Consider the following 16,752-nt stretch of genomic DNA (forward strand, 5'->3'; position numbering starts at 1 on the left):
ATGAAATGCTGCACCATCAGGCTGATGTGTGTGCTATTTCAGGTACACAGGTTTTAGCTGGGTTCTATGTTGTTACGGCCTCTCCGGCCTCTCTAGCCTCCAACATTTACATTTACATTTTAGTCATTTAGCAGACGCTCTTATCCAGAGCGACTTACAGTTTTAGTGAGTGCATACATTTTTCATACCACATGACCAAAGGTATGTGGACACCTGCTCGTCGAACATCTAATTCCATGCATTAATATGGAGTTGGTGCCCCCTTTGCTGCTATAATTGCCTCCACTCTTCTGGGAAGTCTTTCCACTAGATGTTGGAACATTGCTGCAGGGACTTGATCAATTCAGTCAGCCACAAGAGCATTAGTGAGGTCGGGCACGGATGTTGGGCGATTAGGCCTGGCTCACAGTCGGCGTTCCAATTCATCCCGAAGGTGTTCGATGGGGTTGAGGTCAGGGCTCTGTGCAGGCCAGTCAAGTTCTTCCACACAGATCTCGACAAACCATTTCTGTACGGACCTCGCTTTGTGCATGGGGGCATTGTCATGTTGAAACAGGAAAGGGCCTTCCCCAAACTGTTACCACAAAAATGGAAACAGAATTGTCTAGAATGTCATTGTATGCTGTAGCGTTAGAATTTCCCATTACTGGAACTAAAGGGGCCTAATCCAAACCATGAAAAGCAGCCCCAGACAATTATTCCTCCTCCACCAAACTTTACATTTGGCACTATGCATTGGGGCAGGTAGCGTTCTCCTGGCATCCGCCAAACCCAGATTCGTCCGTCGGACTGCCTGATGGTGAAGCGTGATTCATCACTCCAGAGAACGTGTTTCCACTGCTCCAGTCCAATGGCAGCGAGCTTTACACCACTCCAGCCACGCTTGGCATTGCGCATGGTGATTTTAGGCTTGTGTGCGACTGCTCAGACATGGAAACCCATTTCATGAAGCTCCCAACGAACAGTTATTGTGCTGACATTGCTTCCAGAGGCAGTTTGGAAAATCGGTAGTGAGTGTTGCAACCGAGTACAGGTGATTTTTACGTTCTACGCGCTGCAGCACTCGTCAGTCCCATTCTGTGAGCTTGTGTGGCCTACCACTTCGCGGCTGAGATGTTGTTACTCCTAGACGTTTCCACTTCACAATAACAGCACTTGACCGGGGCAGCTCTAGCAGGGCAGAAATTTGACGAACTGACTTGTTGGAAAGGAGGCATCCTATGACAGTGCCACGTTGAAAGTCACTGAGCTAATCAGTAAGGCCATTGTCCTGCCAATGTTTGTCAATGGAGAATGCATGGCTGTTAACTCAATTTTATACACCTGTCAGCAACGGGTGTGGCTGAAATAGCCGAATCAACTAATTTGAAGGGGTGTCCACATACTTTTAGATAGGTACACAAAACACACAATTAATATGGTTTAAAAGTACAAAACGTTTCCCTGCGTTAGCGCATTCGGAAAGTATTCAGACCCCTAGACCCTTTCCACATTTTGCCACGCTACAGCCCCACTCCAAAACTGATTAAATTGTTGTTTTTTCATCAATCTACACACACACACACACACACACACACAAAGTAAAAACATTTAATTTTTTGTAAATATATAAATTAGAAACTGAAATATGTACATTTACATAATCACATTTACATAAGTATTCAGACCATTTACTGAGTACTTTGTTGAAGCACCTTTGGCAGCGATTACAGCCTCCAGTCTTCTTAGGTATGACGCTACAAGCTTGGCACACCTGTATTTGGGAAGTTTCTCCCATTCTTCTCTGCAGATCCTCTCAAGCTCTGTCAGGCTGGATTGGGTGCTTCGCTGCACAACTATTTTCAGGTCTCTCCCGAGATGTTCGATCGGGTTCAATTCCGGACTTTGGCTGGGCCACTCAAGGACATTGAAACTTGTCCCGAAGCCACTCCTGCATTGTCTTGGCTGTGTGCTTAGGGTCGTTGTCCTGTTGGAAGGTGAACCTTCGCCCCAGTCTAAACTCCTGAGCGCTCTGGACCAGGTTGTCATCAAGGATCTCTCTGTACTTTGCTCCGTTCCATCTTTCCCTCTATCATGACTAGTCTCCCAGTCCCTGCCACTGAAAAACATCCCCACAGCATGATGCTGACACCACCATGCTTCACCGTAGGGATGGTGCCAGGTTTCCTCCAGACGTGACACTTGGCATTCAGGCCAAATAATTCAATCTTGGTTTCATCAGACCAGAGAATCTTGTTTCTCATGGTCAGAGTCCTTTAGGTGCCTTTTGGCAAACTCCAAGCAGACTGTCATGTGCCTTTTACTGAAGAGTGGCTTCCGTCTGGCCACTCTACCATAAAGGCCTGATTGGTGGAGTGCTGCAGAGATGGTTGTCCTTCTGGAAGGTTCTCCCATCTCCACAGAGGAACTCTGGAGCTCTGTCAGAGTGACCATCGGGTTCTTGGTCACATCCCTGACCAAGGCCCTTCTCCCCCGATTGCTCAGTTTGGCTGGGTGGCCAGCTCTAAGAACAGTCTTGGTGGTTCCAAAATTCTTCCATTTAAGAATGATGAAGGCCTCAGTGTTCTTGGGAACCTTAAATGTTGCAGAATTGTTTTGGTACCCTTCCCCAGAACTGTGCCTCGACACAATCCTGTCTCGTAGCTCTACGGACAATTCCTTCGTCCTCAGGGCTTGGTTTTTGCTCTGACATGCACTGTCAACTGTGGGACCTCCTATAGACAGGTGTGCCTTTCCAAATCATGTCCAATCAATTGAATTTACCACAGGTGGACTCCAATCAAGTTGTTGAAACATCTCAAGGATGATAAATGGAAACAGGATGCACCTGAGCTCAATTTCGAGTCTCATAGCAAAGGGTCTGAATACTTATGTAAGTAAGGTATTTTATTTTTAATAAATGTGCAAATATTTTAGTTTTCGCTTTGTCATTATGGGGTATTGTGTGTAGATTGATGAGGATTATTTTTTTATTGAATCCATTTTAGAATAAAGCTGTAACGTAACAAAATGTGGAAAAAGGCAAGGGGTCCGAATACTTTCCGAATGAACATCCTGTCAAAGCTAAACAAAGTGCAAATGGTTTTCTCTGAGCACTGTACTTCAGCCCATTAGAACATTTCAGTAACCTGCAACTGTGATATGGGTGGGAAAAAATTAATAAATGTTTGTGCCTTTTAGGATAAGATCATAAATATGATTAAAGAGATTACTCTGGCATAACCTGTGCCTACCTACATTTCAAACTGTCAGTCTCAGCCTAACACATTATTTTGAAATGAAATAATCAACCAAGATCAATAACTTGCCACTTAAAATGTACTTAGTTCCCAAGACAAAATCTTACAGACACTCCAAGTTCAACTCTGTATACTGTACCAACCAATCATATCTCACAAATGCTCCCATGACAGACCAATCAGGGCCAGATGAGGTTAGGAGGAGGGACTGAGAAGAGAGAAGAGGTAACCACCCTTTCCCTTACCTAAACGGAGACCCAGCCAACCCTGTCATTCAACAGCCAGGCCACAATGCGTGTAGGGTCGACACTCTCCACTGTGGGTGGGTTGAGTCACTCGTGAACTGGTGAGTCTCTCCATTGCACTGAACACCTCTGCTTTACTACACTTTCCGTCCCTGCATGGTCTCTCAAGCCGTTCTGCTCAATTTAAAAAATGTCTCTCTCTTTCTCTATCTCCTCTCGGTTGATCCTGTCATCTAGCTGGTGTCTCTGTGGTTTTTAGCTTCAAAAAGTTCCTTGCATGCAACTCCAGCCTTTACATGTGAGTAGAGGAGAGGCCCTCTGGTTTTTCATGTGTTGTCAGAGGATGTTGAAGGTGTGTCAGGTTTTCCCCTTAGCTTTATGGGCTATTGAGGACATGCAGATTTACTTGGGGTAATATTTAGGCCTGCATACTGTAGGCCTAATGTCTGTCTGTAGCCCACTACTGTACGTGTGATATTCAGTAATCATATCACCATCAGTACCTGATTTCTGATGGTACTGTACTGTATGCATATCGCCAGGGAAAGTCTACTCATTCAACTTTGTGGATCGATTAGTTTGTATGGATGGTTGCATTGATGGTGGATCAAGCTGTTGTTAAAGGTGCTACATGTAATATTTCTACCTGCAATAGTCCTAGATGTCAATAATAATAATGCATTTTACTTCTATAGCACATATCAGTAGCAGTAAAGGAACATACAGTCGTGACTCAAATTATTGGCACCCTGATAAAGATGAGCAAAAAAGACTGTATAAAATAAATACAAACTATGCTAATTTTTTTCTAAAATGTTTTATGAGATTGAAGAATACATTGGGATCTTAGACAACTCCTCCATACGGAATCTTTCCAGATCATTGATTTCCTTTGTCTGTGCTTTTGGACTGCCCTCTTCAATTCAAACCACAGGTTTTCAATGGGGTTCAAGTCCGGAGACTGAGATGCCATTGCAAAATGTTGATTTTGTGGTCAATTAACCATTTCTTTGTGGAATTTTATGTGTGCTTGGAGTTATTGTGCTATGGCCAGATGACATGAAAGTAGAACTCTTTGGCCATGCAAGAAGGATGTGATAAACAGAAAAGAACCGCATACCTACTGTAAAATATAGTGGTGGATCTTTGATGTTATGGGGCAATTTTGCTTCCACTGGTCCTGGGGCCCTTGTTAAGGTCAACGGCATCATGAACTTTACCCAGCACCAGGACATTTTAGGCAAAATCCAGGTTGCCTCTGACAGGAAGTTGAAACTTGGCCACAAATGGATCCTTCAGCAAGACAATAACTCCAAGCACACATCATTGAAAACCTGTAGTTTGAATTGAAAAGGGCACTCACTCCATAAGCGCAGATAAAGGATGTCAATGATCTATATGAAAGATTCTGTATGCAGAAGTTGTCTAAGATCCATCCAAGTGTGTTCTCCAATATCATAAAACATTTTAGAATAAGGCTCAGTGCGTTATCCTCACAAAGGGAGCGTGCCAGAGTATTGAAAACAGCGGTGCCGATAATTGTGACCCCTATCTTTTTAAGAAAAAAAAGTTTTTATTGTTAAACAAAATCTCTTTCTGTGAGCAAAATTGTATTAGTAGAAAATAATATAATTTCCAGTTTTTTTCAGCATACAATATAGCTCAGTATTTGTATTATGTATTTTATACAGTATTTTCTGCTCATCTTTATCAAGGGTGACAATCATTTCTGTCATGACTTTGAATGCATTAGAGAAAAATGTGAATAGAATAGAATTGAATTGAATAAAATACCTTATGTCTTACTGGTGGAAATAATAGAATAGAATATACTTTTTTTAAATCACTCATACAGTACTCTAATAAACATTAAATAGTCAAATGAATGAATACGTTGTATAAATTTGCACCCTATAAAGAATTACTGTACCAACAAAGATAGGGATGAAGTGATGCTGGAATAAATAGTACGATAACTGCTAATCTGCAGTTTCACTTACGCATGAACTTCATTGTCATTTTCGAGAAGGGTGGTCAATTTAATTTAATTCAATTAACTTAAAGCAGTTGCTTCTCAACAATAAGACATTCGAAAATTTGATTGTGGGATCCCTCATGTTGTGTAGAGAAAGTTTAGCAAAAACATTTAAATCAGAATATGTTGATTTCTATGATCTGTTGTGTCCCAACCACCAATAACCAGCATTATTGAGCCTTGAATGATTGGCCTTTGTGTGTGTGTCTTGGCAGAGAAAATGTATTCCACATTTGTGGACAATGTGAATCCATTATGTGGTGCATAAATATGATATAGTTAAGCAATAAGGCCAACATACCACGGCTAAGGGCTGTTCTTAGGCATGACGCAACGCGGAGCCGTGGTATATTGGCCATACACCATAAACTCCTGAGGTGCCTTATTGCTATTATAAACTGGTTACAAACATAATTAGAACAGTAAAAATAAATGTTTTGTCATACCCGTGGTATACGGTCTCATATACCACGGCTTTCAGCCAATCAGCATTCAGAGCTCAAACTATCCAGTTTATAATATGACATAATCTATAATAATACAGAGGCCATTATTATTTCCTAAAGCTACAGATTAGGGGTACTAGCAGGGTAGCTGCAGGAAAAGTTCAAGAGATACACAAACAAGAGTACGAGAGCAGGCATCGTATAACAGTTGTCCATGGCCATCAATACATACTATAGTTGAAGAGAAGTTCGTTTTAGTATTTTCACTCTGGGGTCTATAGACCCATTCAGCAAACAAAACACATGTAGTGTGTTTAGCAATATATAAGCAAATAAAGGAATGTATTACTTAAAATAATGAGTTCATACTTTTGGGAGTGGAACTGCCTGACCTTTTCTCCACACTATGTGTGTGTTGGAAAGAGATTAAGCATCAATTACAGTAACGATGACAATAATGTGCTGTCATTTCAGTACCAGTATGTCTACTTCCGATTTTATCGACTGTCGCCGTCGGCAGAAAGAAATGGAGTTACTGTACTGAACAGAGGTTACTATGCCAAAGTGCACCATGGGACATTTCTCTCAGAGAACAGAGGATACACAACCACACAGCACACACATAACTGACCACTTGGATATTTTAATGAAGGGGTTTTAATAAGTTAAAAAATAAAATCTGTTTTAACTTTTATCTTATACCTGTTTTGCAGTGGTGTAAAGTAACTAAGTAAAAATACTTTCAAGTGCTACTTAAGTAGTTTTTTTTTATATCTGTACTTTACTTTACTATTTATATTTTTGACTACTTTTACTCTACCACATTCCTTAAGAAAATATGTAAATTTTACTCCCATACATTTCCCTGACACCCAAAAGTACCCGTTACATTTCGAATGCTCAGGCAGGACAGCAATATGGGACAATTCACGCATCTATCAATTTAACGCGTTGTCATCCCTACTGCCTCTGATCTGGCTGACTAAACACAAACACTGCATTTGTAAATAATGTCTGAGTGTTGGAGTGTGCCCCTGGCTGTCCGTAAATAAGAAAACCAAGAAAATCTTGCCACTTGGTTTGCTTAATATAAGGAATTTGATGTATAGCATTTACTTTAACTTTTTGCTTTCACTCAAGTATGACAATTTAGTACTTTTTCCACCACTGTAATTAAGTACATTTAAAACCAAATACTTTTACTCAAGTAGTATTTTACTGGATTACTTTCACTTTTACTTGAGTAATTTTCTATTAAGGTATCTTTACTTTTACTCAAGTATGACAATTGAGTACTTTTTCCACCACTGCTGTTTAGTAGGATTGTGCACAATATAGTACAGATCTGCGGTTAACCCACTTTTGTAAATTGACGTGACCCGTTTCTTTTCGACACAATCCTGTCATATCAAGACTCACTACTGCATGTTCAAATAGCACAACTTGATTTATACCACATACAGCACACTGTTACAACTGTAGATGCCTATCTAAACCAAATTACAGTACACTATAGGTTGTTGTTGATCAAACAAACTTGTCGTCTGTGAAGCCTGCGTGTACTGGCATTAGTCACAGTGTCATATTCTGAGGAGATTTGTGGCTTCTGAGCGTATACCTGAGAGATGAATTTCAAAGCTGACATGAAACATAAAACATTTCCACACGTCAACCAGACATACAGCCTCCACCACTAATTTTTACTACAGAGTTCAGATATAAGACCTGCTAAAAACAACTGAAATATACTGTACTTCATCAACCACAGAATTGACATAGACCTTTTAAGCCCCAGATTGATAACCAAGTACTTCAGGGGAAATAGACTTAAAGATAATATCATGAATGGATATAATTTCAAACTACATGTTCTTGAGATTCATTTCAGTGCATGCTACAGACTGTGAAATGCCACTTAATATTTATTGATATGTAACATGATTGACATATAAATTGCTCCTGTAATGTTGAACTTTTTAAGTAATTCTTGCATTGAGTCAGTCCCTTTCGGGCTATGAATTTCCAAAACCCTAGTAACCAACAGCACGTTATTAACCTAACCTACGTCAGCAGGTGATATGATCTGCCCTCTGAGTTTCCAACCACCTCTTCTCTCACCCCTGATAGCTTGAAAACATCCTAACCATCTGGCATCTATGGAAAAACACTGAGAACCAGAGGCGTGGGATATAATCTATTTATCACAACCCTAATCTCCTATTTATACAAATTCATTTTCCAACTTGCTATCTGACATCTTTTATTTCTCAGAAACATGACAGAAAATTACCACATTTAGATAATTTCACTGTTCCTTTTTCCTATAGGTTGAATGGCGTTTTCTCAGACAGTTTCTAAACCATCTCCTATCCACCTGCCCATATCCTCTTCCCATCACTCCTCCCTTCCTCCTCCATACCTCTAAGATGATCCGAGTTCACAACACCCAGTACTCCCTCTTCCTGCGCCAGGCAGATGTCCTGCGTCGCTCGGGGACGCTGTGTGATGCTGTCATCTCAGTCGAGAGCCAGGTGTTCAGGGCCCATCGGCTGGTGCTGGCCTGCGCTAGCAAGACCCTGGAGCATCAGCTTACCCTGCAGGCTACACGCTCAGACCAGCCCGATCGCCTCGACCAACCTCACCACTGTAGTCTGAAACTCCTCTCCCCACACACCTTCCAGCAGGTTCTGGACTTTGCCTACACCGAGACCCTGGAGGTCCCTGTGGATGATCTGCCCCAGCTTCTGAGGGCCGCCAAGCTCCTGGAGATGCATCCCCTGGAGGAGCAGTGTCGCAGCCAGCTGAAGAGAAATATGGGGTGCCTGACGAGAGAGAGAAGAGAGATGAGAGAAATAAGAGAAGTGAGAGGAACGAAAGAAACTAGAGAAATTACAGAAACGAGAGAACTTCAGATGACAGAGGAGAGAGATGAGAAAGAATCCCTGAAAGGAAGTCCCATTCCAGAAGAGGGGGATCCCCAGACAATTCCCTCCATTGATCTGGAGCCCCAGAGCAGCCCATTCACTGAGGACCCCACTCTTCCTGACACTAGGGAGAACTCCTCTGGTTCATCACCCCCACAGAGAAAAAGGCCAAAGCCACTCACACCCACACTAGTGACCACCACACCGCCTCCATCCAGAGACAGTGTCATCGCCACCACCGCTTCCACCATCCAACCCCCTCCCCCTCCTCCCCCAGCATCGAGGGTCATGTGGCACCAAGTCAACACCTTGAGGAGGATGGCCTTGAACTATAACGACCTCCTGGCAGCCAGTTCCTCTTCCCTTCACCCCTCACAGCACCTGGTGACATACCCCTTCCACATCTCAACTCCTCACATGTACCCCCTGCTAACGTCCTCCATCCCGCCCCAGGTCCACAGCGCCGTCCTGGGCTACCCGGGCATCCTGCATCCCTACCACCACCACCACCCCCTGCTCTCTGGGTCTCGGGAGCTGGGGGACATCCTGAAGCAAGGTCTGCTGGGAAAAAGAGACCCAATGGATAAAGTGTTGATAGGTGGAGCACCAGGGGAAGGGCAAAGGTAAGACTGCTCTGGAGGGGTTTTATACTACAGACGTTTTGGTCTTCATTCTTCTCTTTCTTTCCCTGTTCTCATTTCTACAATATAGTTCAGAATCTCCCTCATTTGCTTACATTAAGTAGCACATATCGACATAGCTATCTGACTCATTGTTGTTTGGGTGGATCTGAATGAAAGTTCTAGTCTCCTGTTCTTTCCTACAAGCAGAGTTTCCCATGTCTCCAGTTAACCATCTCCTGTCTGTCATATTCAGATAATGTATATTATGTAGATGGTCATTCATATTAGCTGTGTCCAAACTACAGAACAGCTACTGAAGTCATGTTATGTGGTCTGTCCCTTGATGGTGGCATTACACTGTAGTTTTACAGTGAAGCTACTTCCTCTTTCTAATACAGAGACATGATGTACAGTATGGTGTAATTGAAAGTCTCTATAAAGCAGTTTTTTGCATGGTATCTAAAGGGGAACCCCCTTAGTTTCTCCCCTCCCTTGCAAATATCAACCCTCAAAGACATTCAGATCCACCTACGGATCGGTTACAAGCTGTTTCAGTCCTGTCCTTAAACAATGTCTGCCTATTTTTTATTAAACTTTTATTTAATCAGGGGAGCCCATTGAGCCCTGAGGACAACCAATTCAACAAACATTCCCAAAAAATAAAAATATACACACACACACTACTGGTAAAAAGTTTTAGAACACCTACTCATTTAAGGTTTTTATTTAATTTTTACTATTTTCTACATTGTAGAATAATATTGAAGACATCAAAATTATGACATAACACATATGGAATCATGTAGTAACCAAAAAAAGTGTTAAACAAACCTAAATATATTTTATATTTCAAATAGCCACCCTTTGCCTTGATGACAGCTTTGCACACTCTTGGCATTCTCTAAACCAGTTTCATGAGGTAGTCACCTGGAATGCATTTCAATTAACAGGTGTGCCTTAAAAGTTAATTTATGGAATTTCGTTCCTTCTTAATGTGTTTGAGACAATCAGTTGTGTTGTGACAAGGTAGGGGGGTATACAGAAGATAGGCCTATTTGGTAAAAGACCAAGTCCATATTAAGAGAACAGCTCAAATAAGCAAGGAGAAACGACAGTGTGACGAGTACTGAGGATACGAAGAGGCAGGACACAGACGCAGGAATCAACAAGGTAAAGGTTTACTTAACAATGAGAAAGAGAATAACAAGGAGCGAGTAAACGACACGACGCTAACAATTACACACAACAATGACTGAACAGTCCAGGGCTATATAGTGGTGGTGATGAGATGAGGTGCAGGTGTGCTGGAGGTGATTAAAGTGCGTTGGGTTTCCATTCCTGTGTTTACCGAGGTGGTGCGCTCAGACCGGTGGCTCAGTTGACTGAGGCCTATACAAAGTCTATGGACAGGTGTGACCAAGGTCACTGAGGCACTGGTAGAGGAACTAGTTTGCCTGCCAGGGTGTTCCGAGGTGTCGTCGTTGGGGCACATACGGAACAGGAGTTGACATAGTGAGAGATATCAGTAGTCAAGGTGGGCCACCAGTATTTTTGTGATAGAGAATGCAGGGTGAGCGTAATATTGGAGTGCCCTGCCGTAAGGGTCACGGACACTGGTGGGTACATACACGCGCCCCGGAGGGGCGTTGGCAGGCGCTGGGTCCTCCTGAGCCGCCAGGCGGATGTCTTCGTCCACATCCCAAACGACAGGTGCAACGATGAGAGACGGGGGCAGGATAGGACCCCCAATATCCTTCCTTTCTCCGGTATGGTGCATCCTGGAGAGTGCGTCGGCTTTCACATTCTGGGATCCTGGGCAGTAGGACAGAATGAACTGAAAGTGAGTAAGAAATTGGGTCCACCTGGCTTGACGAGAGTTCATCCGTTTTGCTGCCCGTATGTGCTCCAAATTCTTGTGGTCAGTAAGAATCCGGAATGGATGGAGTGTGCCCTCCAGCCAGTGTCTTCATTCCTCCAGAGCGAGGACCACCGCCAACAGCTCCCTGTCTCCAACTCCATAGTACCTCTCTGCGGGGGTAAGCTTTTTAGAGAAATAGGCACAGGGATACATTTTCTCTGGCTTACCTTGCCGCTGGGAGAGGACCGCACCCATGCCCTCCTCCGATGCATCCACCTCCAGGATGAAAGGACAAGATGGATCTGGGTGTTTTGGATGGGCGCTGTGGTGAACCTCTCCTTCAGCCTCTTGAAGGCAGCATCAGCCTCAGGGTTCCAGGCCAGCTTCTGAGACCCACCCTTAAGGAGAGAGGTGAGCGGGGTGGCTATGGAGCTGAAGGACCTGATGAAACGCCGGTAGAAATTGGCAAAGCCCAGGAAGCTCTGCAGGTCCTTGATGGTGGTGGGGACTGGCCATGACCTGACGCCGTCCGTCTACTCTCTTTCCATGAACACCCCCTGAGGAATGATCCTGTATCCCAGGAAGGAGATGGGCTGTTGGTGGAATTCGCATTTCTCCCCCTTCACCAACAGGCTGTGTTCCCAGAGGCGGAGTAGAACAGCTCTGACGTCCCTGATGTGCTCCTCGAATGTAGCCGAGTAGATCAGGATATCGTCGATGTACACCACCACCTGTCTACTCATCATGTCCCGGAACATGTCATTGACGAAGGACTGGAACACAGAAGGTGCGTTGGCGAGGCCGTAGGGCATGACACAGTTTTCATTGTGGCCTGAGGTAGTGCTGAATGCCGTCTTCCACTTGTCTCCTTCCCGGATTCGGATCAGGTTGTAGGCACTCCTCAGGTCCAACTTGGTAAAGTACCGGGCCCCTCGTAGCTGCTCCATGGCCGATGGAACCAGAGGGAGGGGGTACCAGTACTTGGTGGTGACTGCGTTCAGCCCCATGTAGTCAATGCACGGCCTCAGTCCTCCGTCTTTTTTTGCCACGAAGAAGAAGCTGGCGGAGGCAGGAGAGGTAGAGCGTCTGATGAACCCCTGTTTCAGGGTCTCCGCCACATACTTCTCCATGGCCTCAGTCCCCGCCATGGAAAGGGAGTAAATGCGACTCTTCGGGGGTGTTGCCCCTCCAGCAGGTCAATGGCGCAGTCCCAGGGCCTGTGAGGAGGGAGACACAGCCTTTGATGAAGAAAAGACATCGGAGAGATCTGCGTACTCACATGGAATGTTGGGCTGGAGGGCGGAATCCGGACTCTCCACTGACGTGGAACAACAAACCACCAGCAGGCAGGTCTTCCGGCATGAGGTGGACCAGGCTGTGGTGATCCAATTGATGGTGGGGTTGTGTAGTCTGAGCCAGGGCAATCCCAAGACGATCCGGTGAAGGGATGACGTGACGATGTGGAATGACAGCTCCTCGTGGTGCTCCGGTAGTGTGGGAATGGTGATGGGGAGAGTGACGTGCGTAATGGTGCCTGATCCAAGTGGTTAATTGTCCAGCGAGGTGACGTGTAGCAGAGAAGGCAGTGGCACGGTGGGCAACCCCCATTCAGAGACCAGCTTCCTATCTATAAGGTTCCCCGCTGAGCCGGAATCTATCATTGCACTGGAAATGGAAGAGAAGGAATAACCAGTCACCATTATGGGAACTAAAAACAATGGTTTTGTGATAGGAGATGACGTAACACTCACGGAGCGGCGACGGGAGTCATACCGCCTAGATTGTGAGCCGCCAGGAGATCTGTGGTCCGTGGTGGTGAAGGGGGTGCTGCCCACCTCCATGGGTGAGGACTCAGAGGCAGGGCAGCTTCCATAGCTCAGATGGGGTGAGAGTTGAGGCTCTGGGAGGTGTTGGGAATGCCGTCGGTCTCTCAACATGTCGTCAAGATGGATGGACGTGGCGATGAGGGTATCAAGGTCCATCTCGTCATCCCGACATGTGAATTCCATCTTGAGATCCTCCCGTAAGCCTCTCCTGAAGGCCGTGCGCAGAGCACGCTCATTCCAGCCGTGCGCAGAGCACGCTCATTCCAGCCGGAAGACGCCGCCACCGTGCGAAAGCTCAGAGCGTAATCAGACGCGGGCCCCTCTCCCTGTTGTAGCTGGAGGAGACGCTCATCCCCGTCCTTTCCCTCTGTGGGTTGATCAAACACCGCCCTGAACCGAGCGAGGAAGGTGGAGTAGAGAAGCGCAGCGGCCTCACCTCCTTCCCAGACTGCCGTGGCCTGATCCAGCGCCTTTCCTTTAAGTAGCGAAATCACCAGCGCTATCCTGGCTTGGTAAGATGGATATGCCCCAGGCTGACACGCCAGATAAAGTGAAACCTGTAGCAGGAAGCCGCTACATTTAGTAGTTTTACCGTCATAGCGCTCTGTTAGGGCAAGGGGTCCCTCAGAAGTTGGTGATAGCACAGGAACAGGTGGACTGGGTGCACTCGCCGCTCCCTGATGTGGAACCGGAGCGCTGGGCAGATTATGCAGAGTTTGGAGCACTTCCTGCATGGCGGCGTTCAACTGGGCCAGCTGCTGCTGGTGCTGGTCGAGGCGCTGGGAAACTCCAGGAGGATTACCTGCTGAATCCATCTTCGTGATAGGTGTGTAATTCTGTGACGAGTACTGAGGATACGAAGAGGCAGGACGCAGACGCAGGAATCAACAAGGTAAAGGTTTACTTAACAATGAGAAAGAGAATAACAAGGAGCGAGTAAACGACACGACGCTAACAATTACACACAACCATGACTGAACAGTCCAGGGCTATATAGTGGTGGTGATGAGATGATGAGGTGCAGGTGCGCTGGAGGTGATTAGGGTGTGTTGGGTTTCCATTCCTGTGTTGCTGAAGTGGTGCGCTCAGACCGGTGGCTCAGTAGACAGGCGAATCAGAGCACCGGAGGGGCACAACGGGAGGAGATGTGACAGACAGTCCATCATTACTTTAAGACATGAAGGTCAGTCAAAAACAGAACATTTCAAGAACTTTCAAAGTTTCTTCAAGTGCAGTTGCAAAAACCATCAAGCGCTATGATGAAACTGGCTTTCATGAGGACCGCAACAGGAATGGAAGACCCAGAGTTACCTCTGCTGCAGAGGATAAGTTCATTAGAGTTACCAGCCTGAGAAATTGCATCCCAAATAAATGCTTCACATAGTGAATCAGGCCTTCATGTCAAATTGCTGCCAAGAAACACAAGCAAAGGACATTAGACTGGTGGAAATTTGTCCTTTGGTCTGGAGTCCAAATTGGAGATTTTTGGCTCCAACCGCTGTGTTTTTGTGAGATGCGGTGTGGGTGAATGGATGATCTCTGCATGTGTATTTCCCACCATAAAGCATGGAGGAGGAGTTGTTATGGTGGGGGTGTTTTGCTGGTGAATTTTTTAGAATTCAAGGCACACTTAACCAGCATGGCTACAACAGCATTCTGCAGCGACACGCCATCCCATCTGGTTTGGGCTTAGTGGGACTATAATTTGTTTTTCAACAGGACAATGACCCAACACACCTCCAGGCTGTGTAAGGGCTATTTTACCAAGAAGGAGAGTGATGGAGTGCTGCATCAGATCACCTGGCCTCCACAATCCCCCGACCTCAACCAAATTGAGATGGTTTGGAATGAGTCGGACCGCAGAGTGAAGGAAAAGCAGCCAACAAGTGCTCAGCATGTGTGGGAACTCCTTCAAGACTGCTGGAAAAGAATTCCAGGTTAAGCTGGTTGAGAGAATGCCAAGAGTGTGCAAAGCTGTCGTCAAGGCAAAGGGTGGCTATTTGAAGAATCTCCAAAATAACATATATTTTGATTTGTTTAACACTTTTTTGGTTATTACATGACTCCATATGTGTTATTCAGTAGTTTTGATGTCTTCACTATTATTCTACAATGTAGAAAATAGTAAAAATAAAGAAAAACCCTTGAATGAGTAGGTGTTCTAAAACTTTTGACCGGTATTGTATATACACTGCTCTTAAATAACACTTAAATAACACATCCTAGATCTGAATGAATGAAATAATCTTATTAAATACTTTTTTCTTTACATAGTTGAATGTGCTGACAACAAAATCACACAAAAATTATCAATGGAAATCAAATGTATCAACCCATGGACGTCTGGATTTGGAGTCACCCTCAAAATTAAAGTGGAAAACCACACTACAGGCTGATCCAACTTTGATGTAATGTCCTTAAAACAAGTCAAAATTAGGCTCAGTAGTGTGTGTGGCCTCCACGTGCCTGTATGTCCTCCCTACAACGCCTAGGCATGCTCCTGATGAGGTGGCGGATGGTCTCCTGAGGGATCTCCTCCCAGACCTGGACTAAAGCATCCGCCAACTCCTGGACAGTCTGTGGTGCAACGTGGCGTTGGTGGATGGAGCGAGACATGATGTCCCAGATGTGCTCAATTTGATTCAGGTCTGGGAAACTGGCGGGCCAGTCCATAGCATCAATGCCTTCCTCTTGCAGGAACTGCTGACACACTCCAGCCACATGAGGTCTAGCATTGTCTTGCATTAGGAGGAACCCAGGGCCAACCGCACCAGCATATGGTCTCACAAGGGGTCTGAGGATCTCATCTCGGTACCTAATGGCAGTCAGGCTACCTCTGGCGAGCACATGGAGGGCTGTGCGGCCCCCCAAAGAAATGCCACCCACACCATGACTGACCCACCGCCAAACCGGTCATGCTGGAGGATGTTGCAGGCAGCAGAACGTTCTCCACGGGCGTCTCCAGACTCTGTCACGTCTGTCACATGTGCTCAGTGTGAACCTGCTTTCATCTGTGAAGAGCACAGGGCGCCAGTGGCGAATTTGCCAATCTTGGTGTTCTCTGGCAAATGCCAAACGTCCTGCACGGTGTTGGGCTGTAAGCACAACCCCCACCTGTGGACGTCGGGCCCTCATACCACCCTCATGGAGTCTGTTTCTGACCGTTTGAGCAGACACATGCACATTTGTGGCCTGCTGGAGGTCATTTTGCAGGGCTCTGGTAGTGCTCCTCCTTGCACAAAGGCGGAGGTAGCGGTCCTGCTGCTGGGTTGTTGCCCTCCTACGGCCTCCTCCACGTCTCCTGATGTACTGGCCTGTCTCCTGGTAGCGCCTCCATGCTCTGGACACTACGCTGACAGACACAGCAAACCTTCTTGCCACAGCTCACATTGATGAGCCATCCTGGATGAGCTGCACTACCTGAGCCACTTGTGTGGGTTGTAGACTCCGTCTCATGCTACCACTAGAGTGAAAGCACCGCCAGCATTCAAAATTGACCAAAACATCAGCCAGGAAGCATAGGAACTGAGAAGTGGTCTGTGGTCACCACCTGCAG

The 16,752-nt window shown here is 45.5% G+C and overlaps 1 protein-coding gene across 2 annotated transcripts in view; it reads left to right on the forward strand.

Annotated features, from left to right (window-relative positions):
- Positions 1 to 3,523: 3,523 nt before the first annotated feature.
- The window catches only part of LOC121586109 (zinc finger and BTB domain-containing protein 16-like), a 17,928-nt gene continuing 4,699 nt past the window's right edge, over positions 3,524 to 16,752 (forward strand). The window contains exons 1-2 of one of the 2 annotated variants that reach the window (XM_041902598.2): positions 3,524 to 3,585; positions 8,293 to 9,512. In XM_041902598.2, the coding sequence (XP_041758532.1) occupies positions 8,392 to 9,512 (1,121 nt within the window). In that variant the 5' untranslated portion in view covers positions 3,524 to 3,585; positions 8,293 to 8,391. Of the gene's footprint in view, positions 3,586 to 3,735; positions 3,783 to 8,292; positions 9,513 to 16,752 lie in introns of those variants that run through there. The other variant, XM_041902597.2, reaches the window with a different exon arrangement.

Source organism: Coregonus clupeaformis, unplaced genomic scaffold, assembly GCF_020615455.1.
Source record: "Coregonus clupeaformis isolate EN_2021a unplaced genomic scaffold, ASM2061545v1 scaf0096, whole genome shotgun sequence".
NCBI lineage: Eukaryota > Metazoa > Chordata > Actinopteri > Salmoniformes > Salmonidae > Coregonus > Coregonus clupeaformis.